The 23,038-nt window shown below is 49.7% G+C and overlaps 1 protein-coding gene across 1 annotated transcript in view; it reads right to left on the bottom strand.

The window, feature by feature from the left end:
• The window catches only part of LOC107112802 (relaxin receptor 1-like), a 47,753-nt gene that overhangs the window by 11,059 nt on the left and 13,656 nt on the right, over nucleotides 1-23,038 (bottom strand). Inside the window, exons 7-11 of the mRNA XM_015413991.1 lie at nucleotides 13,542-13,613; nucleotides 3,681-3,752; nucleotides 3,339-3,410; nucleotides 2,975-3,046; nucleotides 28-257 (exon numbers count right to left, since the gene is read on the bottom strand). Coding sequence (XP_015269477.1) covers nucleotides 28-257; nucleotides 2,975-3,046; nucleotides 3,339-3,410; nucleotides 3,681-3,752; nucleotides 13,542-13,613 — 518 coding nt within the window. The remainder of the gene's footprint in view (nucleotides 1-27; nucleotides 258-2,974; nucleotides 3,047-3,338; nucleotides 3,411-3,680; nucleotides 3,753-13,541; nucleotides 13,614-23,038) is intronic.

Genomic DNA, 23,038 nt, shown 5'->3' with positions numbered 1-23,038 from the left:
CCACCCCCACCCCACCCCCCGCCTTACAGCAGAGAGACTTGATGGCCATCGTGTGGGTGCTGCTTTCCGGAACCATGAAGGACCTCAGGCAGATGACAAAGAGGTTCCCGAAGCAGGTGAGGCAGGCGACGAGCCAGACGCAGACGCGGAGGACGGGGCTGGCCAGGAGGTGTTTGAAGGAGGAGATCCCGTCGGTGTGGGGCTTGCAGAGGCGCACATGGGGGGCAAAGCTGCAGTAGTGGAACTTCTTCAGGTAGCTGTCAGAGGCAGGAAGGGGGCCTTGAAGTTCTTACAAGCCTTGAGCAGGCCGAGATCGGTCCTGGAACCCCCCCTCCTCAGACTTCCTCTCCTCCTCCCCAAGTCCCTTTTGGCTACTGCCTGGAGCAGATGCCATGACCGGGGGGGGGGGGGGAGCCTTCCCACTGGGGCAGGCTGCTGAGCAGATGGGACTCCAAAGACAACAAAACTGGGGCCAAAATCAGTCCAATAATACACTCTAAACACTAATACAATCACTTTTATACTTGAAAATAGTATCTAAGTATACAATATTTAAGAGGAGCTGCAGTGGCTCAAGTGGTTAAGACGCTGAACTGCAGGCTGTGGAAGGTCGGTAGTTCAGCAGTTCGAGACCCGAGTGTGCCGCATGACGGAGTGAGCTCCTGTCTCTAGTTCCAGCTCCTGCCAACCTAGCAGTTCGAAAGCAAGAAATTGCAAGTAGATAAATACCAATTGCTGCCAACAGCTGGAATTTTTTTGTGGAATTTCAGGACATGTGCTGTTAATAGTCAAAGGAATGTAGAACTTGATAAAGCAGCCGGCTTTTGCTTGGTTTCGTATCTTAACTTCCTCAGAAGCAAGTTAACTTATATTGTGTAAGAGTTATCTTAAAGTTGTAATGTTACTTCCTAGTTTCTAAAGATTTTTCTTCACAAGCTCAGTCTGTCAAAGACAGGTCCCATATGAGAAATCCTCTAAGGAAATAAGGGCTAGTCCCGATACTAAATGTAGCAACTCTTGTGAAGAAAAATCTTTCCAGGGCCTGAGGGTCCTTTGCTGTCCGAGTTGTGGCAAGAGCTGCCACCAGCCCTTTTGTAGACAGATTCTTCTTCAGGCAGACATATTTTTCCTGGAACCAAAGCTCACAATCTTACAGTGCATAAGTCAACAATTCTATAGAAAAAATGTCTGCCCGAAGAAGAATCTGTCGAAACACGCAATTTTTGCCTAGGAGGTGTGTTGCTTGCTTTGATGCTTGCTGTGTCACTTTGTGTGGAAAATATAACTGCCCGCTGCATCTCTCATGCTTGCTTTGATGTTTGCTGAATCACTTTTTGTGGAGAACATAACACAGCCTGCTGCACCTATCATCCTTTACGACGGCTGTAACCTCCATCAGTCTCTTATCAGGAGCAAGATAGTCTACAGCTTGGAATAGGTCTCAGTAGCTGTGGACTTTTCTGTTAGTAGATATATAATGTACTTTAGGTTTTTGTACTATAATGAATGTGTATAAGATATACTAGGGTCTCTATTGTATTTAAATCAATATATGAAGACACAAGTGCATATTAGTAGAGTGTGTTTTGTTCTAACACGGTGTTTCTTTATGTTTGCCCAACTGGAGGCTGGCAATCCGAAATCACCATGCAATACCTGCACAGTCCTGAGCAAGATCTCGAAAGGTAGCTTTACTCAAAGTTCCTGCAGAGGCCAAATTCTTTAAGATGCACAGGAATTAAGCGTCTCCCAGGTGGGAAGAGCAATTGTAAGTGATTTCCTTCATCATGCATTCTATAGGACCCAAAGAGAGCCTCTGGCTACCAGACTGATAGAGAAACGCTTTAAATAAAGAGATAATGATGCTTAATTAACTTTAAATCATGTCAGCTAATTGCATTTGGACCAATGGGCTTAAATGTTTTACAAGGTGCACCAAACGGCAGCCTGCATGATCTCTGGCATGATCATGTAACACTTTGCCAAGGAGTATTTGGGCACTGAAAGGTCAAGCCCCATAAACACAGCGCAGTGTTTTCCATCAATAGAGAATATGACCCATCAGTCACGTCAGTAGTCAGGAGTACTTTGATTAGGATTCCTTCAGGATTCAGGGATTGTTTGAAAGAAACCCTCACTGAGTGGTGCCTAGCTTTGGTGCAACTGCTTCAGCTCCCATCCCACCCCTCCCCCAAATACGTTTCCTTTGTTCTAATAATATATATGGGGGGGGGCATTGCAGTGCTGGTGCACAGCAGAACCATACCCTCTTCAAACAGGCAACGTATACATTTTGCCACACACACCTCAACAGGAGTCTTGTGGCCCCTCGATGGCTAACAAACTGTTATTCCAGACTCCGTGTCCACCAACTAGAGCCCCCTGCTCTGGACACAGTCAGTGGATCCTCACTGGGCAGGGCAGACCTTTCTACAGAGGGGTGTATAACCAAGCAGGAGAATCAAGGGGCCGTGAAAAGCAGGAAGTGCAAAGCAGCTCTGGTTATGTAAAATTCAAATCTAGTCAGGACAAACAAATACAGAGATTGTTCACTATTGATGCTAAGCTAGTTAATGCCCGTACTGCAAGGACAGTGCAAGGTTTTGCTAAAATAGTTAACAGCTGTAAGAAGTAAAATTTGGTCGTGTGTTCAGTTAACATATTGCCAGTGCTAGATGAACTCTAATTACTTTTTCATAAAAGGCAAGAGCCACTTCTGTGATTAGTTTAAAATACTGCTTGGAGAACTTCTAGTTCTTGATGGTTTTTCTGTTAAAATTGGGACTGGACTCCCAGGGACTGGGCACCTCTGCCCTCTGCGTATTGGGCTGTGAGAGCAGGTCTGTCCTGCCTGGGCAGCAACACCTGCCAGGGGCTGCTTAGTGGACTTTCCTGCCATACTGCTGGGTTGGACGAGGTAGCCTTTTGGCCTCCAGAATTCGAACTCTGTAGTGTGCCTTTCTGAGCTACTTACATGTGTGACAGATTTCTGAGTTTCTCAAACATGCGGCCGTGGATGTTGGGAATTTCCAGACCTTCCATGCTCCTGTTAAACGAAAGAGTAACCTCATCAAGCAGTTTCTTACCATTCCTTTGTCTGCATCAGTAGAGTACAGTCCAGAAATCAGTGTTGCCAGGTCGGGGTTGGGAAGTTCCCGGAGATTTTTGGGAGGAGCCCGGGGAGGGCAGGATTTGGAGAGGGGTTGGGCCACAGAGTCCTGCCCTCCAAAGGAGCCATTTCCTCCAAGGGGTGTCGTTCTGCGGGATCTCCAGCACCCACCTGGCGGTTGGCAGGGCCCCTGTGTGTGTCCAGAACGGATGTCTGTGTGGGTACTCACAGAGAGCGCAGCTGGGGCACATTGTCAAATTCATCCGGAAAGATCACATGCAGAGGGTTATTTGAAATATTCCTACAAAAAAAGAAAAGAGGCAGAGACTTGTGTAGGGGGCATAAAAATAATCTGGGGAGAGTTAATAATGACTATACCTACACTGCCCCCTCCAAGAAGTGCTTTGCTCATATGTGAAACAAACTGAATGAGTAGAATATCCATTCAGCTTTATGATAGCAAATTCGATTCAACAGAAGTAGCCAAAGTATTGCCCTGAAATTTGTTTGGCTCCAATCTGTTCCAAACCAGTCACTTTTGGCTACAAGTGGGGCCGGAGGAGATACGTACAGCTGCTGCAATTCCTGGAGGCCCCTCAGTGTTGATGGCAGAAGCTCCTTCAGCCGGTTGGAGGACAAATCACTGTTGAGAAGAGAGGCGGGACTGAGTCTGCTGCTGACCCTGCTGTTCATGTGCTCAGGGGTCCTCCTGGGGATTCTATTGGAGAGGACTTGGATTGATGCTGAGAATCGTCCAAGTGGACCTGGCAGCTTTAGCTGATTCAACACAGAGGGATCTGTACTTGAGACATACTAACTCTCATCTCCAAATACACCAGTCACAATGGCAGATTTCATGCTGTAGAGAGCCAGCAATGTTGTTTTCTTTAAAAAAAAAAACAACCACCACCAACACATTGATTCTTCAGCTCTGTCCATGTAAGGATATGCTTGAGTTATACTGGGGTAAATTTTCATAGCTCCGGTTCCTGGTCAGCACATATCAAGTATGCAAAGAGGAAATTTGAAAAGGTTATACTTGGTATCTTTAGATTCTATAGAACAAGGGGATGCTATTTGGTACCTCCAGTGTTAAAGTCTATAGGACCATGATATTGCCATAGACAGGGGTCATTTCCTGCAGGAGCGCACAGGAGCGGAGCTCCGGCAGTAAAGAGCCAAGGGGGCGGGCACATGCAACAAGCCCCACCCCCTGCTCCCAGCAGCCCTCAGTCAGAGCAAGAAGCAGCCAGGTAAGTTGCGGAGCTCCCCCCGGGCCCCCAGTCCAAAACAGTCCAGTGGCACCTTTAAGACCAGGTTTTATTCAGGTACAGGCTCTCCCTCCTGCAAGGACGGATCTGCACGTCCCCCCCCCATACCTAGCAATCCAAAACAGTCCAGTGGCACCTTTAAGACCAAGTTTTGTTCAGGTACAAGCTCTCCCTCCTCCGTGAGGGCAGATCTGCACATTCCCCCCCCCCAATAGCTAGCAATCCAAAACAGTCCAGTGGAGCCTGAGCGGTGGGTATTGCCTTCTGACACACTTCCGGTGATGTCAGGGGGTGTGGCATATGCAAATATGTTATGCTAATGAGTTATGCTAATGAGCTCCTGCACCTCTTTTTCTATGAAATGACCCCTGGCCATAGATATTATATGGAGCCTCAATTTGGGGGACTGGAAATCTGCAACCATTGGAAGTCATTCAGAATAAGTTTATTCATGTGCTATTAGCAGTCCCCAATTCAATGCCAGCAGCCATAGTCAGACTGGAAGTGCCTCTGCAGCCAATACTGGCCTCAGCCCATAAAGCTATTACCAATTATTGGTTGAAAATCCGGTCTGGTTTAAGTTAAAGTTTTTTAACCATGGTTTACGCTAAAGGAAAAAAGTAATCCCTGGCAAAGTTATATATTGAATCTCGTATCCGGACTTGGATTCTCAGAAGAGTATTTAAGAGGGCTTGACTTTTCTGCAGCAAAGCAATTAACAAAACAAGGACTGCAAGATATGAGTGTTCAGGTAGACACCGCACTGTTAGTGAAATATACTGGGTTCAGATGCGTAGAAGTAATCAGCTCATAGTTTATTAGTGATCCAGCAAGAGACAGAAGACTGGTGTCAGCTAGTGCTGCCATGTAATGGAATCTGGAGGGGGAGCTTGGCCTCCTCATCTTCCCCGCGTCTCTGCTGTCCAAGTTATCTGCCTAGTGGCCTTGAAGGGCTGCCTCTGCCTAGTATGCTTTTCCCGCTGGGAACATAACTGCTGCTTTTAGCCCCTGCTCACAGGTGCCTGCTTATTGGGCTTAATGCATCAGGGGGTCTGGTTTGAAGGGGGTATAACTGTAACCACCATTTTGGTACCTGTCATTCCTGACACGAGAGTACATGGTATCTCCAGTACTAACCTCAATAAACAGAAACCCACAAAGGAACATTGTTGAGTGTTTGATTGGGAAGCCTGACAACTGGCTATCCCTGGCCGAAGCCGGGTATTTATGCCTGAAAAGGGTTACACCCAGGGCTCTTTTTGTAGCAGGAACTCATTTGCATATTAGGTGACACACACCCTAATATAGCCAATCCTCTAAGAGCTTACAGAGCTCTTCTTACAGGAGCTACTGTAAACTCTTGGAGGATTGGCTACATTAGGGGTGTGTCGCCTAATATGCAAAGGAGTTCCTCCCACTCCCAACGATAGGCTATTTACACTCTATTGTTTCCCAGCTGGTTTACTCTAGGATCCCTGTCTCCCTACTGGTCCATTCTAGGATCCTAGTGATCTATTGTTATGCATCCCAAGCTCAGTCCTTTTGCAAGGGCAGTTCAGGCTCAATACAGACAGGCTCAATACATAACACCCCTCCCACCCAAAGTTCAGAGCCTCTTCAACTGACAAAGTCCTTTAAGTAAGCTGGTTGGTGCTGCTCACGGTTCGAGTGGTGTGGTTCCACTGACAGGGCTGCAGATTCAGGAACCGAGTTGGGGGCCAGACCCGCCACCGGACTGGGAGAGGGTGTTGGCACCGGGACGTTGTCGGGGCCACCGGTGGCGGCCGGTGCTGGCATTCCGCCAGCAGCCTCCGAAGGCTGTCTGTTCATTACCAACTGGATGCTGCTGGTGGGTGTGTTCTCCTCAGGCTCCGGCTCCTCAAGGCTTAGCAGATCCTCGTCACTATCTTCTGGTGTGTGTATCCTGGGTTCAGCGGGGGGGAGACAGCTACGGAGCTGGTTTATGTGTCAGCGGAGCCTCTGGCCATCTTCTGTGGATACCTCATATGATAGAGGCCCGGTCACCCTGATAACCTTGGCGGGGACCCAGGCTGGGCCACTGGCGAAGTTGCATGCATAGACGGGGTCGCCCGGGAAGTGCCCGCGGGGAGCGACTTGATTCTCTGGGACCGAGCTGTGCTCCGGAGCGTGGTTTGGGTGCAATTGATCAAGATAGGTTGTGAAGCATCTTCCCATCAGGAGTTCTGTGGGGATGTGGCCAGTGGTTGTGTTTGGGGTTACCCTCTGGCCGAAGAGGAAAACTGCCAGCTGGTGGCCTCAGCTCCCCTGAACGATCCTGCAGAGGGACTCCTTATTTTATTTATTTATTTATTTATTATTTACATTTTTATCCCGCCCTCCCCGGAGGCTCAGGGCGGCTTACACGGCATATCGCCAAATCATACAACAGAACAATAAAAACATTAAAAATATTAAAACACATCACATTCATAAACAAATTTTGGTGCTCCTCTCCTAAAAACAAGATGGTCGTCTCCTAAAATGTCCCATTGTCATCCAAAGTGCCCGCATCATGGTGACCCTGTACAGAAATCATGGGGCGGTGGTACAATGGCGATGGCGACTCCTATTCGAACGCCTGGCGGAAGAGCTCCATCTTGCAGGCTCTGCGGAACTGTGCTAGGTCCTGCAGAGCCCTGATCTCCTCTGGGAGCTCGTTCCACCAGATAGGAGCCGCCACCGAAAACGCCCTGTTCCTGGTCATGACGAGTTTGATGACCCGGGGACCTGGCACATCCAGTAAGTTCTGATTCCCCGACCGTAGTGCTCTTGGGGGAACATGTGGGGAAAGGCGGTCCCTTAAGTAGGCTGCTCCCTGGCCATATAGGGCTTTAAAGGTAATAACCAGCACTTTGAAGCGAACCTGGTACGCTATAGGCAACTAGTGCAGCGCTTTCAGCACAGGCTGGATGTGATCTCGTCTAGGAAGATCCATCAACAGCCTGGCTGCAGCATTCTGCACTAGTTGCAGCTTCCGAATTTGCGACAAAGGCAGCCCCATGTAGAGAGCGTTACAGTAGTCTAGCCTCGAGGTGACCGTCGCGTGGATCACAGTGGCCAAGTCCTCCCGGTCGAGGAAGGGAACCAACTGCCGTGCCAGCCGAAGATGGTAAAATGCCGACTTGGCAGTGGCTGCTACCTGGGCCTCCATAGTTAAAGAGGAGTCCAGGAGCACCCCCAAACTCCTAACCTCCGACGCCGGCACCAAGGGCGCCCCGTCGAAGGTCGGGAGAGGGAGCCCCAACCCAGGACCGATCCGACTCAGCCCCAGGACCTCCGTCTTTGCCAGGTTTAATTTCAGCCGACTCAGTCTGAGCCACCCAGCCACGGCCTGTAACGCCCGACTAAGGTCATCGGGAGTGAAATCTGACTGGCCGCCCAACATCAGATACAGCTGGGTGTCATCAGCATATTGATGACACCCCAGCCCACAACTCCGGGCAATCTGGGCAAGGTGGCGCATGTAGATGTTAAACAACATCGGGGATAGCACTGCCCCCTGAGGTACACCACATTCAAAGGGCCACCTCCGGGACCGCTGATCCCCTATCGCCACCCTCTGTCCCCGACCTTGGAGAAAAGAGACCAGCCATTGAAGGGCAAGCCCCTGAATCCCCAAGTCGGCAAGGCGGTGGGCCAGCAACTGGTGGTCGACCGTATCAAAAGCAGCCGACAGGTCTAACAACAACAGTGCCGCCACACCGCCTTGATCCAGATGCCTATGGAGGTCGTCAGTCAGTGCGACCAGAACAGTCTCCACCTCATGACCAGGGCGAAACCCGGACTGGTGGGGATCGAGGACAGAAGTGTCATCCAGAAATGCCTGCAGCTGTGTTGCCACCACTCTCTCTATCAATTTGCCCAAAAAGGGAATATTGGACACCGGCCGATAGTTGGCCAATTCGGCCGGGTCTAGAGATGGCTTTTTCAGAAGAGGGCGGACCATCGCTTCCTTGAGTGCCCCGGGGAATCGTCCCTCCAAGAGTTGTCCTCACCATCCGCTCAGCCTGGCTGTTGGTAGCAGTGTGGAAAGGAGCAGAGCGGATGTGTTGGATGGCATAGTAGTCCGTGAATTCCTAAAACTCAGATGAGGTGAAAGCCGTCCCGTTGTCCATTACAACAATGTCTGGTATGCCATGTGTGCTGAAGATCCGCCACAGGACGCGAATTGCTGCTCAGGACGATGTGGAGGGGACCGGCACCACATCTAGGCATTTGGAGTATAAATCCACCAGGATGAAGATCTGGCCCTGGAATGGGCCTGCAAAGTCGAGGTGCTGGTGGGTCTATGGCTTGTGGGAGGATTCCCACTGATGCACCGGGGCCCTGGGAGGCTCCGGCTGGGACTCTTGGCACATCTGGCAGCATTTAACACAGTCCTCGATTTCGCTGACCATGCCGGGTCACCAAACATAGCTGCGGGCCAACACCTTCATACACACAACCACCTGGCTTCCCCACAACAAGCAGCCCTTGTGGGCCAACAGTTTGTCACGGTGTGAGAAGAACTCTGAGCCCACCCGACTGATGGGCTAACCCCTCCCCACCCGTTCCAAAATGCGGGAGAGCATGCGGTCCCGTGCGGTGTGGCAGGACATGTCTGGTGCCTGGATGGGATGGTCAGGCAGGTCCTCGAGGAGCAGGATCTGGTGTGCAGGCGCCAGGTCCGGGTCACAGGATAGCAGTGGGAGGCAGCTGAGGGTGTCTGCATGACCCATTGCCTTTCTGGGCCTGTGGAGGAGCGCATACTGGTAGCCGGCCAAAAAGGTAGACCAACGGAGCGCCCTGGGGGACAACATTTGTGGTGTCTGGCGATCAGGAGCCAACAGACCCAGGAGGGGTTTGTGGTCTGTCACGATGGTGAAAGGCTGGCTGTAGAGGTAGTCATGAAACTTCTTGACACCTGCCACGGTCCCCAGCGCCTCTTTGTCAATCTGCGCATAGTTGCGCTCGGCCGAAGACAAGGTGTGGGAGTAGTAGGCCACGGGTACTTTGCAGCCATCAGGCAGCTGGTGGCCTAGGATGGCCCCAACCCCATACAGGCGAGGACGATGGGGAGCGTCTTGTTGAAGTGCGCTAGGACTGCATTGGAAGTGAGCAGGTCCTTGAAGCCCGGAACGCGGCAGCATGCTTCTGGCCCCACACCCAAGGAGCTTTTTATCGACAAGGCAGTGCAAGAGTTCAGCAATTGCAGACTTGTGGGGCAAGAAGGAATTATAGAATTTCAGCAGTCCCAAGAAGGCCTGGAGTTCCGGCTTAGAGGAGGGGGTTTGAGCATCAAAGATGGTGCGGACCTTGGTGTAGTGGTTAAGTGCGCGGTTTGGTGTAGTGGTTAAGTGCGCGAACTCTAATCTGGGAGAACTGGGTTTGATTCCCCACTCCTCCACTTGCACCTGCTGATGTGACCTTGGGTCAGTCACAAGCTCTGGCACAGCTGTTCCTGAAAGAGCAGTTTGTGTCAGAGTTCTCTCAGCCCCACCTACCTCACAGGGTGTCTGTTGTGGGGAGGGGAAGGGAAAGGAGGTTGTAAGCCGCACTGAGACTCCAAGTGAAGGGTGGGGTATAAATCCAATCTCTTCTTCCTCTTCTCTTGTGAGGCATCAGATGGATGCCTTCAGCATCAACTGAGAAACCCAGGAACTCAACTCGTGGAACCCCCAAGAGACATTTTCCCCACTTAACCTTCAGACCAGCAGTGTGGAAACGTTGCCCAACGGGGCGCACCCTGTCAGTGAAGGTCTCGGCCGTGGGGGCAGTGATCAAAACATTGTTGAAGAACGGCTGGACCCCAGGGATACCTTTAAGGAGAGAGTCCATTAGATTTTGAAAGATCCCCGGGGCCACGCTGACCCTGAATTGCAGCCATCGCACCCGGAACGCACCCCTGTGCATCACGATTGTCTGGGCCTCTGCGGTGGCATTGTCTACTGGGAGCTGCTGGTACGCCTGGGCCAAGTCCAATTTGCCAAAATCCTTCACACCCGCCAAGGATGCCAAAACATGGCTGACTACTGGAATGGGATAAGCGTGGTCCTGCAGGGCTTTGTTTATGGTGCACTTGTAGTCCACGCAGATACAGATGTCCCTGTTGGGCTTCATTGGGGTGACGATGGGGGTCTCCCAGAGGGCATGTGGCACTGGCTCTAGAACCCCCTGCACTACCAGGCCATCCAGCTCTTCGTCTATTTTGGGCCACAATGCAAACAGGATGCGCCTGGCCTTCATACGGATGGGGTGGACAGCGGGGTCGAGGTCCAGGGAGACTGGCGGACCGATGTAGCAAGCGTCACATCAAAAACAGCCGGGAACTCATTGCACACGTTGCTGAAGTTTGTAGGCCGCACATGATGCACCCCCGTTACCCCAAACCCCAGGGGAGCAAACCACGACAGACCCAGTAAACCAGTAAGCTGCCCTTCCACCACCACCAAATCTAAAAGTCCTTCAAAGTTCTTATACTGCACATGGAACTTGCCCCACCCTCTAATGGCCACCGGGCTCTTTTGGAAGTCTCTGAGGGTGAAGCCAGCGGGTTTTAGGCAGGGACCCCCTTGCAGGCAGAGCCTTCTGAGGGTCTCTTCTGATATGATGGAGATGGAGGACCCCATGTCCAACTCCACTTCACAATCTATCAACATGGTTATTTTAATTTTGTTAGGGGTGTCCTGGGGCAAGTGTAGTACCTGGTGTTGGTGGACGGCTCTACGGATTTCTGGTGAGCAGTTGGACGATGCCAGTTTCCTTGGAAGGGGCAAGCTTGTGCGATGTGGCTGGCTTGTGCGATGTGGCCTTGTTTTCTGCAGGTTCAGTAGATCGCGTCGTGGAAATGGCAGGAACGGCGTTCGTGTTCTTCACCGCAACTGGCGCAAGGCACTTGAGCGATAGTCTTCACGGGCTGTGGGGCGGTCACGGACGGTGGGTGACATACCTGGAGTATTTCTTCCTCGTCCGAGGCATCGGAGACTGGGGATGTGGAGGCCTGATGTGTGGAGGCCTGATGTCCGAGGCATCGGAGACTGGGGATGAGTGGGCCTGGCAATCCCGTTGTGCCTTTTCAAAAGCCGTGGCCATGCGTAGTACCTTGTCCAAGATCTGGGAACTCGCAGTTTATGGCCAGCCTGCGGAGATCAGCCATGAAGTTGGTGGTCGCTTCACCGGACTTTTGGTGGCATGCCAAGAAGTCCATGCACTTCACCATCTTGGTTGGTTGAGGCGCAAAATGGCTGGTGAGGGCCTTGATGAGTTCATTGTACGTGGCTTCTTCAAGGGCTTTAGGAGTGATGAGGCCCTGGCCTAGGCGTAGTGTGGCGATGCCACATGTGCTGATCGGAAGCGATTTTTTCTTGTCGACGTCGTCTATGCCTTGGAACCGAACAAAGTACTTCAGCTGCTCCACCCATGCTTCCCAAAGCTCAGGGTGAGTGGGGTCGAACGCAGGAATGATTCCCGGAGTGGCAGCCATGCCCTGTGGAGCAATGCGAGGTGTGGAGTCCTGGAGATCATTGCGCGGTGCGGTGCTGGAGGCTGGGTCAGGCTCGCTCATTGGGATCCCACCTTCGTCACCAGTGAAATATACTGGGTTCAGATGCGTAGACGTGATCAGCTCATAGTTTATTAGTGATTCAGCAAGAGAAAGAAGACTGGGTATCCCTGGCCGAAGCCGGGTATTTTATGCCTGAAAAGGGTTACACCCAAAACACACCCCACTCCCAACAATAGGCTATTTACACTCTATTGTTTCCCAGCTGGTTTACTCTAGGATCCCTGTCTCCCTACTGGTCCATTCTAGGATTCTAGTGATCTATTGTTATGCATCCCCAAGCTCAGGCCTTTTGCAAGGACCGTTCAGGCTCAATACATAACAGATAAGTACCTTGAGAACAGCTCCCCTTTACAAGCAACTTGCACCTTCTCCTTTAACCCTTCCATCTTATGTTACCGATTTATCAGACTCCAAGTATAGGAAAGCATTTACCAAAGCACGGTTGGCTACTTTACAATTGGTGATGTTAAGAGGCTGATATAATGGGATCCCATTAAAAAAAGTGTCTGTATTTGCGACCAGAAATCTATTGAGGATCTATGGTCCTCCACTGGCCTAGATTTGCATTAGAATGTGAAAGACATCTTGGGAATATTTTATTACAATATCTAGGGAGAGCGGACAATGACAGATTAATTACCTATATTGCCTGCAAATGGCAAAGTTTGTCGCTTAGGTAGTAAAGGCTTTGCCAAAATCATCCACTGTTAATGCAGCTAATGCATCCTCCGAGGAATGTATGTATTAGGCTGGCCGACTGGTTGACTTGGTGCTGTTTTTAATTTAAATTGCTGTTGTTACAATTTTAATAATTGTTTATAAAATTGTAATGGATATTAAGAGTTTTGATTGTTATTGTGTGATCATTGTATTATAGTTTTGAGGCTGTTTTTGATATTTTTAGTGCAACTTGCTAAGGCTATGAGCTAATGCAGTAAAGTTTATGTATGTTTACTGGGTCAATCCATAAGAAAAGAGTATCAATTTGGTGTGGCATGATCAGCCTACAATAAGGTGGAGGGGGTGTACTCAGCGGGCAGGTCTGTCTGGGGTATCATTAAAGCCCCCGTGGCGTGGTGGGTAAAGCATCAACGGAGGATCTGGGAGACCCAGGTCTGAATCCTCACTCAGCCGTGTAGGAGCCTCTGCCGGGTGACCCTGGGCCAGTCTCACGCCCTCTCAGCCTCACCTCCCTCTCAGGATTATTGCAAGAACAAGATGGAAGAGAGAACGATGTAAGCGCCTGTGAGCCCCCACTGGAAAGAATGGCAGGGGACCAATGAAGGAAATATGAATACACAAATGAAGACCATAGTGTAGGAAAGGGACAGGCCTGCCCCTCAGACAGGTCCACTCACATGTGAGGAGCACTTGAATTCTTTCCCTCAGGCACCAGAAAGCCTTAAGATGGCCCCCTGGCCAGGGCTTCTCTTCTGGGGGAACGCACTGGAACAGAGTTCCAGAACCTCTTTGACAAAATTATTTTTAAAATGTTTAAAAGTTTGTGAGATTCTGTTGTACAGATTGGAAATGTTTCCCTATTGAGAGTTCCAGCATCTCTTTATATATATATAAAAAAAGCCCTGGAGATACTCACAGCTCCACCAGCCTGTTTAGCTCATTAAAAGTCCCTTCCTGGATCCATTCAATCCTGTTCCTCCTGAGAACTCTGGAAGAGGAAGACCAGGGAACATGAACAAAAACCAGTGCTGCGCATGGGATGTTTTTCCTATATGCAGTCTCTCCATCAACAAGCTCCTGAGGTGACAGGGGCGTAGCTGCGGTGGGACATGAGCCACGCCTCACCCCCCCCAAGGGCGGGAGTGCTGGCCATGCTCGTTTGCCTCACTACAGGAGGAGAGCAGGCCGGTGCATGCCCAGCTCTGCAGCAGAAAGCGCCTATTCCGGAGCTGGCTCCTTCTCCCAGGCGAGGCGCCAGCCAGGGCAGCTGGCAAGTGAGCCTAGTGGGCTGGCGAGGAGTGGGCAGATTGGGCAGGCCAGCAGGCCTCTCTGCAGTGCGCCTGCACTAGGGGGGGGGAGTCGTGGTGGCAGGGTCACATGATTGGGGTGGCGAGCCAGCAAGAGGAGGGGGGGTCGCCTAGTGCGCGGGGGGGGGACAGCAGGAGTCCACCAGCTGGCTGCCAACAGGCTATCTCTCTCGCTCACTCCCTTGCCTTACCAACCCAAATTTTCTGTGACCTTCAAACACATTGCACTAAACAGTGCTAAGCCCATCCAGGCGCCAAAGCAGCAACAGCCTGCTACCAAAGACTTCGGGGTTTTTTTGCCACCTATTGCTTGTTGTGTGAACTTCGCAGAGATGTTACTTTCGTTTTCTACACCCTCTCGGCCGCCTATCTAATGCACTAGACCCCCCCTACCATCCCTTGAGTTGCAACAAACTATTTGAAAATACAGGCCAGGTAGGGTTGCCAGGTCCCCCCCCCCGGCCGCTGGTGGGGGATGGGAGGGTTTGGGTGGCCTGATTTGCGGGTGGAGCCCGGAGAGGACAGGGGCCTTGGTAGGACACCATGCCACAGAGTCCACCATCTAAAGCATCAATTTTCTCCAGGGGAGCAGCTCTGTGGTCTGGAGCTGAGCTGGAACACTGGGGGATCCCCAGAGCCCCGCCTGGAGGCTGCAGGGGAGCCGAGGCGTGGTGCAGAGCCACTCCAGTCTAAGTTCACTGAAACTGGACTGGAGTAATAGCACAGGGCGACACTGTGGTACTCACGTAAAATCAGAAGCATGTGCAAATAGTTGTGTGTGACACGGAGTGAGGACGCTCTCTCTCTCTCTCTCTCTCTCTCTCTCTCTCTCTCTCTCTCTCTCTCTCTCTCTCTCATAGCCTGTCTATTGCCAGCCAGGCCTCCAGGCCTGAATAGAGAGACCAGGAAGTGACAGGAACAAGGAGTCTCCCCCCACACACACACACACCCACCCACCCAATAGGACTGATCTGTTTTGTCTCCCCCATAAAGCTGTTGTGTGTGTGATGTCTACAGCCTGGCATGTTTACATCTCCCTTTTGGCCCTTATTTATGGTTCCTTGGTGTTGACATAAAAGTCTTGGGACTCCTCCCCCCAAGCAAAGCTAACAAAATGATGAGAAATGCTTCATCATGAGGAGGTAGACATTCCTTTGTGAGAGGAAGGCAGGACAGCAGCCCCCTTGCCCTTCCTTCCACAGAAAACTCTTGTGACTCGGCTTGTGACACTATCCAGTGCCTACGGCCATTGGGACCTACGCCTCTTTTTGGTCCCACCACCCGGGTTTCTCTTTCATGCACTGCAACACCTGGCTGAGAGGCAGCTGGGGAAAGGGGTATCCACCCTGCCATGAACCAGCCAGAAGGGCTCTCTCATACTCTTTGCTTCACTCCATGGGGGAACCTGAGTAGTAGTAACCCTCATGAAGCTGTGGGCTATGCCGTGAAGGGCCACCCAAGACGGACAGGCCACAGCAGAGAACTCAGACCAAGCGTGATCCACCTGGAGAAGGTAATGGCAACCCACTCCAGTATGTTTGCCAAGAAAACCCCATGGACGGTATCAAAAGGCTAAAAGATATGACGCCGGAAGATGAGCCCCTCAGGTCGGAAGGTGTCCAATATGCTACTGAGGAAGAGCAGAGGACAAGTACAAGTAACCCCAGAAAGAGTGAAGCGGCTGGGCCAAAGCCGAAAGGACGCTCAGTTGTGGATGTGTCTGATGGTGAAAGGAAAGTCCGATGCTGCAAAGAACAATACTGCATAGGAACCTGGAATGTAAGATCTATGAATCAAGGTAAGCTTGACGTGGTCAAAAATGAGATGGCAAGACTGAACATCGATATCCTAGGAATCAGTGAACTAAAGTGGACAGGAATGGGCGAATTTAACTCAGAAGACCATTATATCTACTACTGTGGCCAGGAATCTCGTAGAAAAAATGGTGTGGCCTTTATAGTCAACAAGAGAGTGCAAAAGGCAGTACTGGGATACAATCTCAAAAATGACAGAATGATTTCTGTCCGATTCCAAGGCAAACCATTCAACATCACAGTAATTCAAGTGTATGCCCCAACCACTGATGCAGAAGAGGCTGAAGTGGACCGGTTCTATGAAGACCTACAACACCTCCTAGAACTAACACCAAAAAATGATGTCCTCATCATCATAGGGGACTGGAATGCTAAAGTAGGAAGTCAAAAGGTAACTGGAATAACAGACAAGTTTGGCCTTGGAAAGCAAAATGAAGCAGGGCAAAGGTTAACAGAGTTTTGTCAAGAGAACACACTGGTCATAGCGAACACCCTTTTCCAACAACCTAAGAGGCGACTCTACACATGGACATCACCAGATGGGCAACACCGAAATCAGATTGACTATATAATTTGCAGTCAAAGATGGAGAAGCTCTATCCAGTCAGTAAAAACAAGACCTGGAGCTGACTGTGGTTCAGATCATGAGCTACTCATTGCAAAATTCAGACTTAAACTGAAGAAAATTGGGAAAACCACGAGGCCATTCAGGTTTGACCTAGATCGCATCCCTGATGAATATACAGTAGAGGTGAAGAATAGATTCAAGGGTCTGGATTTGATAGATAGAGTGCCTGAAGAACTATGGACAGAGGTTCGTGACATCGTACAGGAGGCAGCAATCACCACCATCCCAAAGAAAAAGAAATGTAAGAAAGCAAAGTGGCTTTCTGATGAGGCTTTACAAATAGCAGAGGAAAGAAGGAAAGCGAAAGGCAAAGGCGAAAAGGAAAGATTTACCCAACTGAACGCAGATTTCCAGAGAACAGCAAGGAGAGATAAGGAGGCCTTCCTGAATGAACAGTGCAAAGTAATAGAAGAAAACAATAGAATGGGAAGGACTAGAGATCTCTTCAAGAAAGTTGGAGAAATCAAGGGAGCGTTCCATGCAAAGCTGGCCATGATAAAGGACAAAAACGGTAGGGACCTAACAGAAGCAGAAGAGATTAGGAAAAGATGGCAAGAATACACAGAAGAACTATACAAGAAAGACCTCGATGTCCTTGACAACCACGACGGTATAATCACTGACCTCGAGCCAGACATCCTGGAATGTGAAGTTAAATGGGCCTTAGAAAGCATTACTAACAACAAAGCTAGTGGAGGTGATGGTATCCCAGCTGAGCTATTCAAAGTCTTAGAAGAGGATGCTGTTAAAGTTCTGCACTCCATTTGCCAGCAAATTTGGAAAACGCAACAGTGGCCACAGGATTGGAAAAGGTCAGTATACATTCCAATCCCAAAGAAGGGCAATGCCAAGGAATGTTCAAACTATCGCACAATTGCACTCATATCACACGCTAGCAAGGTCATGCTCAAGATCCTACAAGCTAGGCTTCAACAGTACGTGGATAGAGAACTACCAGAAGTACAAGCTGGGTTTCGAAGAGGTAGAGGAACTAGAGATCAAATTGCCAACATTCGCTGGATTATGGAGAAAGCAAGAGAGTACCAGAAAAATATCTACTTCTGCTTCATTGACTATGCTAAAGCTTTTGACTGTGTGGATCACAACAAACTATGGCAGGGCCTTAAAGAGATGGGAGTACCAGACCACCTCACATGTCTCTTGAGAAACCTGTATAAGGGCCAAGAAGCGACAGTTAGAACCGGATATGGAACAACTGATTGGTTCAGCATAGGAAAAGGAGTACGACAAGGATGTATATTGTCGCCTTGCTTATTTAATATATATGCAGAGTACATCATGCGAAATGCTGGCCTGGATGAATCACAAGTGGGAATTAAGATTGCTGGGGAAAAGATCAACAACCTCAGATATGCAGACGATACCACTCTGATGGCAGAAAGTGAAGAGGACCTCAAGAGCCTCTTGCTCAGGGTAAAAGAGGAGAGCGCAAAAGTGGGCTTGAAGCTCAACATCAAAAAAACTAAGATCATGGCATCCGGCCCCATCACTCCTTGGCAAATAGAAGGGGAAGTCGTGGAAGTAGTGACAGACTTCACGTTCCTGGGATCCCAGATCACCGCAGACTGTGACAGCAGTCATGAAATTAAAAGACGCCTGCTCCTTGGGAGGAAAGCGATGGCGAACCTAAACAGCATGATAAAAAGTAGAGACATCACCCTGCCAACAAAAGTCCGCATGGTCAAAGCAATGTTATTCCCAGTAGTCATGTATGGCTGCGAGAGTTGGACTATAAGGAAGGCCTAGCACAGAAGAATAGATTCTTTTGAACTATGGTGCTGGAGAAGACTCTTGAGAGTCCCTTGGACTGCAAGGAGATCAAATCAGTCAATCCTCAAAGAAATCAACCCTGACTGTTCCCTGGAAGGCCAGATAATGAAACTGAAGCTCAAATACTTTGGCCACCAGACGAGAAGGGAGCGCTCACTGGAGAAGACCCTGATGCTGGGAAAGATTGAAGGTCAAAGAAGACGGGGATGGCAAAGGATGAGATAGTTAGACAGTGTCATCGATGCAACGAACATGAAGTTGAGCAAACTTCAGAGGATGGCGGAAGACCGGAAGGCCTGGCGGGAGCTGGTCCATGGGGTCGCGAAGAGTCGGACTCGACTGTGCGACTGAACAACAACAACCCTCATGAATGGGATGGTAGAGATGGATCTGAGGATGGCTTGTTCCTCTGGCAAGCAAACTGCCAGAGGGGGGAAGCAGAGGGGGTCCCCTCTGGACACAGCACACTACCAGCTACCTAAGTACAATTCTTGCCTTTCTTTTAGAATTTGCCTTTGAGGAATGGACAGGTAAGCCGTGCTTTTTTGAAATCAGGCACCAAAGCACACCCGCATCCAGCTGGAGCCCAGCTACAGAAAGAAGGAAGCGATTCCAGGCTGCAGGGACTCCCCAGAAGCGCTCAGTCCGAAGGGGACCTGGACACTGGGGGAGGTGGCAGCTCTCTCCAAGCCAGTTCCCGACCCACGCCCAGCATCACTCGTTCCCTTTACTGCTAATTCCCAACCTGTGCCACAAAAAAATCGGTTTTCCTGTGATCCCAAAGAGTTGCTCCATCTCTGCTTGCCTATGAAAACACATGGAATGGGCTCCTCCGAGGGAGGTCCAGTCTTCCCATGGGGGTAAGTGTGCACACAATTCCACAGCAGACAAAAGTGTCCCCATTGCCAGAAAGTGGAGAAACCCCACCCTATAGATGGAAGAATGCATGGGATGGTGATTCCCAGCTTTCTGGAAATGTAATAGCCATTTCCCCCCTTTCTCCTCACCCCTCAGAATTTTTATGACTCTTGTTATTTATATCACCTCATAATGGCCACTTGGGTGGAGGGTCTTCCTGTACACATACGCGCGCGCACACACACACAGAGGAAACAGATTGCAACAGAAGGAAAGATTAGCTAAGCCTCAGGGTCCCAGTGCTGAGCCAGATGGAATATCTTTGGAGGCCAGGCCAGAGCTACATTCCCATAGCAGTGAGTAACGATTCCTCACTGACTCTCTAGGGAGGAAGGGCACATTCTAGGCCTGCCTGGAGAATTTGTGGCTTGTGTATAGGAATGATATACACTTGCTAGGCAAGTCTGTTGAATTCTCTCAGAAGGTCTCCAAAGGGCTAAAGTTTTCTGTCATCATGTTTATAACCATCATGTTTAGGAAAACTAGAATTTAGGACATTATCCAGAAGAAACTCTTGGCTTCATCAACAGCTGGAAAGGAAGCTTAAAAACAAAATGCTTGAAGCAGGCGAGAAGAGACTGCTGGCTGGATGTGAACCTGACTCAAAATAGTTCATGGAGAGGAAATACTAGAGCTGAGCCCCACCAACTGCAAGGTAACACCTCCAAGTCCTAGGAATGCCATACCTTTTATTAGGGACAAGTGTAGCAGGAACTCCTTTGCATATTAAGCGACACCCCCCCTAATGTAGCCAATCCTCTAAGCGCTTACAGAGCTCTTCTTACAGGGGCTGCTGTAAACTCCTGGATTATTGGCTACATTAGGGGTGTGTCGCCTAATATGCAAAGGAGCTCCTGCTACAAAAAGAGCTCTGGAAAGCACAAAAAAGCAAGCAAATATTTCAAGTAATACAGAAGTGAATTCTGGAGAGTCAATACAAAAAGGAGGCAGAGTGAAAAAGATGTTTCAGAGCACAACAAAAAAGCCCAGAGTACATTTTGTAATAGTCTCCAGAGTGATTATGCAGACTTGACTAGATCAGAGTGTTCTGGGTCAAAAGCAGTTTCTGAATGTGCTACTTTACCTGATGCACCACCTGCAGTGATTCACCCAGCTGGCTTGGCAGGCAGGCAGACTTCCAACATACGGGGGAGCAAGCCAGGCTGAGAGGGGCCCTGCAGTGCTGCAAGCCAGGCCTGATCAGCAGCACAAGGGATGGGCACAGGCTCCGCTGTTGCCTCCTTGGGGGCGGTGCTACTCAGGGCTGGCACCACAGGGTTGCCCATCATGACCAGAAACCTGCATGCAATTCATGCCTTGGAGAATTTTGCTTAGGAGCCTAGCCCTGTAAACTGTGCATTTTGACATCAGGTGCCAGTAGGCCTCTGCACCCGGACAGAGCCCAGCCACAGCAAAAAGCACTCAGAAGCACTCAGGCTGAAGGAGACCTGGGGAGATGGTAGCACTCTGCAGAAGGGTTTCTCCATCTCCTCTCCATGCCCAGCAACAGTCTTTCCACTTACTGGTGGTAATCCAGCTATCAGGGCTAAGCTATTTCGGGCCCTCCGGATTTCCCCCCTGTCAATTACATGGCCAGTCTACCCTGATCACATTTTTTCCCCTTTACTTTTACTCTCTGCCTTAAAAAGAACCCCACTGGAGACCAGACCAAATTACTGCAGGGTGTTGATATTTACAAAGGGAGAACAACAGCGAGCTGCATCTCTGTCACAACAATCCGTGGTGAAACTCAACACTTTTGTGCATCAGTCTGCATAACACCCCTCGTGCTTTAAGTTAAAGTTTCCACTGGGAGAACAATACTAGTACGATTGTTATCTTAGTGCCTTCTGGCACTGTAAGGACCAACAGACAGAGGTACTGAAGCAGAAGCTTTCATGGTCTTGAGCCCACTTCATCAGAGCCTACGAGGAAAGGCTGAGGGACTTCGGAATGTTCAGTCTGGAGAAGAGGAGGTTGAGGGGAGACATGATTGCTTGCTTTAAGTGTTTGAAGGATTGTCACTTAGAGACCTCCAGGTCTCCTTGGCTGAGTCAGCTGGGCTGAAGCAAGGAGTGGAGAGCACATGGTGAGCTGCTGCTAGAAGGTAAGAGGCTTTTCTTTCTCCCTTTGCCTTCCTAGCTGCTGTGTAGGAGCTGAGAGAGAGTTGGGTTCTTTGTAGCCTGATAGAGAGTGGTTCTGTTTAAGTCTGTTTGGAGCTGTTTGTGATTTGGGGGTTGTTGGAGGCTTAGTGAGTTGCTGTGGAGTGCTGTTGATTGCAAGTCCCGCCCCCTATTGTGCTGGGCTCTGCTGTGCTTGGCAGGAAGGGCCTTTTGAAAAAAAAGGCTGCTACTTGCAAGAGGCATGAGCCTTTGGTGCGAGCTGAAGGGCTCTTGCCCTGTGGCTCTTAGCCTGTGGGTATTGCTTGGAGGCCTTGTAAGAACCTGAGTAGAGGCCTGCTGCTGAGTTCTGGAGAGAGAACTGCTGGCAAGGTAGCCATTTGGTCGGTCTCAAAGCTTTCAGGGTACAGCACCACAACATAAGAATGCTTGAGGAGAAGGTGGGAGAACTCGAGGCACAAATCTGTACACTGAGGAACATCAGGGAGGGAGAAAGGTTTTTAGACATGACAAAAGAGGGGCTCCTGAGAGAATGGCAAGAGCCAGCAAATCCTAAGCAAGAGGAAGGAAGTAACAAGAAACAGGTGGGTGAGTGGAAGGATGTGACTTTGAGGAGTAAGATAATCAGGAAACGCTCACAGCCAGTGGAGCTGCAAAATTTCTACCAGCCGCTTCTGATGGTGGAAGATCATAATAGCACACTCCAAGATCGAAAGAATGTAACTGACACACAAACACATAGGCAGAGAAGGAACCAAGCTATCCTGCGGAGGAAGAGAAGAGTAGTGGTGGTTGATGACTCTCCACTGAGAGGGACGGAAGAAGTTGTGTGCAGACCAGGCAAGGAATCTTGAGAGGTTTGTTGTCTTCCTGGAGCATGTATCCAAGATGTGACTGAGAGAAATTCCAAGACTGGTCAAAACCTCTGACCGCTAACCACTCCTGCTGATCCATGTGGGAACAAATTATACGGCCCAACGAAACCTTGAATGGATCTCCAAAGACTACAAGGTTCTGGGTAAGAAGATGAAAGATCTGGGGACACAGGTGGTGTTCTCCTGCATTTTACCTGTTGAGGGCCATGGAGCTGGAAGGGAGAACAGGATACTGGCTGGTTACATAGATGGTGCCGTCGAGAGGGATTTGGCTTCCTGGACCATGGTATGTATCTCCAACATGAGGGAATGTTGGTGATGGATGGGGTGCACCTTACAAAGTATGGGAGGAATGTCTTTGCTGGAAGACTTGTGAACCTGATCAGGAGGGCTTTAAACTGAAGCCATTGGGGGTGGGAAGAAAAAGCCTGATGTTGTGCAGCATCCCCAACACTAAGTTCAAGAAAGGGAGTGACCAGAGAATAAATGAACGGGAGCGAGGTGAGTTCAGTAATTTTCAGGTAAATTCAAAGGGACCTACGGTAGGAAAGGGTGTCTGTAATCTGAGATGTCTTTATACTAATGCACAGAGTATGGGAAATAAACAGGATGAACTTGAACTTAAAATATTGGAAAGTAAGTATGATCTGATAGGTATCACTCAGACTTGGTGGGATGAGTCTCATATATGGAGCACAGCGATTGAAGGATATACCTTGTTCAAACGGAACAGAATAAACAAAAAAGGAGGCAGGGTGGCACTATATGTCAAGAATGAATACACTTGCACTGAAATTCAGGATTCCGAGAGTTGCCCTGTTGAAAGTGTGTGAGTAAGGATAGAGCGAGGGGAAAAAGAAGGGGATATTGTTGTGGGGGTATACTACAGACCTCCGAACCAACCGGAGGAACTGGATGATGCATTTGTACAAGAGCTTGCTAAACTTTCACAGAGAAAGG

Source organism: Gekko japonicus, unplaced genomic scaffold (assembly GCF_001447785.1).
Source record: "Gekko japonicus isolate JY-2015 unplaced genomic scaffold, Gekko_japonicus_V1.1 scaffold2203, whole genome shotgun sequence".
Classification (NCBI taxonomy): Eukaryota; Metazoa; Chordata; class Lepidosauria; order Squamata; family Gekkonidae; genus Gekko; species Gekko japonicus.
Note: the sequence above shows the minus strand (reverse complement) of the source record. Positions and strands in the feature narration are given on the sequence as shown.